The sequence below is a fragment of the Ipomoea nil genome, unplaced genomic scaffold (assembly GCF_001879475.1).
Source record: "Ipomoea nil cultivar Tokyo-kokei standard unplaced genomic scaffold, Asagao_1.1 scaffold3017, whole genome shotgun sequence".
Classification (NCBI taxonomy): Eukaryota; Viridiplantae; Streptophyta; class Magnoliopsida; order Solanales; family Convolvulaceae; genus Ipomoea; species Ipomoea nil.
Genome location: NW_017619445.1, coordinates 858874 through 862500, shown reverse-complemented (window position 1 = coordinate 862500; position 3627 = coordinate 858874). Strand labels below are relative to the sequence as shown.

The 3627-nt window shown below is 36.4% G+C and overlaps 1 protein-coding gene across 1 annotated transcript in view; it reads right to left on the bottom strand.

The window, feature by feature from the left end:
• The window catches only part of LOC109163333, a 3389-nt gene extending 240 nt beyond the window's left edge, over positions 1-3149 (bottom strand). The window contains exons 1-10 of the mRNA XM_019312086.1: positions 3035-3149; positions 2678-2732; positions 2508-2590; positions 1853-2063; positions 1563-1755; positions 1419-1477; positions 991-1164; positions 737-902; positions 274-487; positions 1-77 (exon numbers count right to left, since the gene is read on the bottom strand). The exon at positions 1-77 is cut by the window's left edge and continues 240 nt beyond it. Coding sequence (XP_019167631.1) covers positions 1-77; positions 274-487; positions 737-902; positions 991-1164; positions 1419-1477; positions 1563-1755; positions 1853-2063; positions 2508-2590; positions 2678-2732; positions 3035-3149 — 1347 coding nt within the window. The remainder of the gene's footprint in view (positions 78-273; positions 488-736; positions 903-990; positions 1165-1418; positions 1478-1562; positions 1756-1852; positions 2064-2507; positions 2591-2677; positions 2733-3034) is intronic.
• Positions 3150-3627: the final 478 nt, after the last annotated feature.

The window sequence follows — 3627 nt, the reverse complement described above, 5'->3', positions numbered from 1 at the left end:
AAGCAATGAATCACCAAGGAATACACAATATCCACTAATAGAACGTCTCGTCTTTGGACAAGCTGCCCAATCAGAATCTGAAAATCCTTTCACTTGAAAATTTGAACATGCAGAAAACAAAACACCTTGTCCAGGGGAATTCTTTATGCATGTATCTCAAGACTCTATGCACTGCTTTAAGGTGTAGCTCTGTAGGAGCATCAACAAACTGCGACAACTGTTGTGTAGCAAAAATTAAATCCGGACGAGTGAATGTCAAATATAATAACTTACCAACCATCCTCCTATAAGCAATGGCATTACTGAGTGCAGGACTGTCAGCATGTAGTTCCTTTGAAGAGATAACCATAGGACTTCCTACTGGTTTACACCCCAAAAAATTTGTCTCCGCCAACAATTCCAAAGCATACTTACGTTGGCACAAATTAATTCCATCTTTATTCCGAGCAACCTCTAAACCCAAGAAATATTTTAAAGGGCCCAAATCCTTAATCCGAATGGAATCATTAAGATGTGATTTAATAGATTAAATTTGTACAAGATCACCCCTTGCTACCACGATATCATCAATATAAATTAAAAGAGTAATAAATGAACTACCCTTTCTTCTAGTAAATAAAGAATGATCAAACGCAGCCTGCACAAAACCTTGACTAATTAATTCAGTAGTCAACTTTTTATTCCACTGCCTACTAGCCTGCTTCAATCCGTACAAGGATTTAACCAATTTGCATACCTGTCCTGGTTTGCTGGAGTCCACACACGGTGGTAGGGACATGAAAACTTCTTCATTTAAGTCACCATGCAAGAATGCGTTATTTACATCTAGTTGATGCAAATGCCAATCCCTCATAGCTGCGGTAGCCAGTAACACTCGTATGGTTGTAACTTTTTCCACTGGACTGAATGTGTTTAAATAATCCAAACCAAAATTTTGGGTATACCCTTTAGCCACCAACCGTGCTTTGTACCTCTCAATATGCTTTGTACCTCTCAATAGAACCATCTGCATGAAGCTTAGTCTTGTAAACCCATTTACACCTAATAGGCTTTTTACCAGGTGGTAAATCGGTTAAAATCCACGTATTATTAGCTTGAAGTGCTTCTAATTCGATTTTCATAGCCTCTCGCAAATGATTAAACTTAATAGCCTCATTATAACACCTTGGCTCATCAACAGAAGATGTCATTAAAATTAGTTTTTTATGTGATTCTGAAATTCGATCATAATGAATAACTTTAGAGAGCAAATGAGGTGTACCTTCCATTTGCACACAAGAACTAGAAGGACCATTTTTTAAAAGTGCACAATGGTAATCTTTGAAGTAGTTCGGAGGTGTTCGATTTCGATTAGAGCGTCGTAAGGCAGGTTGTGGATTATCACCAACTCCTTGTTGACATTAAGGAGCATGACTTACAGTAGAATGACGCAGGGCAGGTTGTGCATTTTCACTAACTCCTTGATGACTTTCATTGTCTGAAATACCATGTTGTGCCGAAGGAGTTGGTTGCAATAATATAGTTCTATCAACAGAACTTTATTCCACTAGAGCTGGGCTAACCTCACTAGTAGAATCACGGTCCTCATTAAATCCATAATCCATGTGACCACTAGACAAGCCAGGTTCTACACCACTAGAAGCCACTTGCGCCTCATCCCCACTTACAAGTTGTGAGAAAGACTTGCATAAACTGTCATCTACAAATCCTGAGCCTGCCGGAAGAGGGACAGTAGATTGATCTGAAATATCATCTCTTTTTGTAAAAGGAAAAATTGACTCATGAAACACAACATCTCGTGATAAAAACACTTCCTTAGAATGCAAATCATACAATTTAAAACTTTTTGTACCTCTTTGAAACCCAATAAATATACACTTCCGTGCTCGAGGTGAAAACTTTTTTTCGTCCAGTAGATAATGTAGAGGCATAAGCAAGACATCCAAAGACCCTCAAAAAATTATATACTGGTGCTTTGTTCATAAGCAATTCATAAGGTGTTTTCCAACCAATAACTGTTGATGGCAACCGATTTATGAGATGAACTGCATGTCCAATACAATCTGCCCAAAAACACTCAGGCAAATGAGCTTGAAAACGTAATGCACGAGCTACAACCAAAATATGTTGATGCTTGCGTTCAACAATACTATTCTGTTGTGGCATGTCTCGGCAAGAAATTTGATGTTCAATACCTTGACTTTCATAAAAATGTCTCATATTAAATTCCTGGCCATTATCAGTCCGGATACACTTAATATTACTCTCAAATTGTGTAGAAACAAAACAACAAAATTTTTTAAGCAATAAGCGTGCTTCTTGTTTACTTTGCATAAAAAATACCCACGTAACACGAGTAAAATCATCTACAATTGTCAAAAAATAATAGTGCCCATAAATAGACGGAACGTGATCTAGAGCCACAAGAATCAACTCAAAACTTTTAGTAGATGATGTAATACTAGTGGGAAATTGTAATCGTTTCTGTTTAGCCAAAGGACAAATACCACAATCCAAATGGGGATTGCATTCTATTGAATTATCAAGCATTTGCAAGCCTTTTAGTTTCCTGGTAGAGGGATGACCTAGTCTGAAATGCCATATATCAAAGCTAGAAATATAAGACATAGCATATTTTTCTAACGATAACTCTTCCTTTGTCTCTCTGAAATGATACAGGCCCTGCCTCTTCTCAGCATAACCAATCGTCTTACTGCTCATCCCATGCCAGTCTGTATCTCACAATATCCAGTAGAAAAAACCACACAACAACCCATATCCTTGGTTAGCTTGCCAATAGAAATCAAGTGAAAATCAAATTCTGGAACACACAAAACATCCCGTAAAATTATGTGTAAAGATAACTGTACATCACCCACATGTGTAACTACACTTTTATTTCCATTGGGAAACATAACATGCATACGATTAGTTTTACGAAGAGTCATAAAACATGCAATGTTATTAACAATATGGTCCGTTGCACCTGTATCAACAATCCAGATGGGTGTATGAGAAGAAAAAATGTTTTTACCTTCGTAAGCAATCGGCTTAAAAGATGCTACTAATGCATTAGCCTTGGCTGTCGAATCTGACAATTCTGTAGTCTGACAATTTGGTAATGTTTCTTCCGAATCATTACTAGCCATAGGGAATGAAAATAAATAACAATGGAAGCAACTTAAAAAGGCTCTGATACCATGTTGAATTTTGTGGTGAAAGAAGAAACCAAGCTCAATGGTGTATTATTTCTCACATTAGAATTAGATACAAAACAAACTATAAATAAGAGTTTATCAACCAGAAAAAAAAAACTATTTATCAGCTATACAAGCTGAACTAACTTATTTAACAAAAATAATATGTTGATCTAGTCTACTCCTACTTTAATGCATGCATGGCTTCTTGTGGCTCTAGATTTTAACAGAGATAATGTTATCTGCATGCTGCTTCAAGTTGGACAACATAATCACAAATTTCACATAATATTCTTAAAAGGAATTAATCTCATGTGCAAAGAATATGTTCAAACTGACATTTATAGGGAATATATTTCAGCAAGGTGAATTCAACAAGTATAACTTTAACACCCAAAGTTATTCCACCTACACAACTTTTCTTTCACTT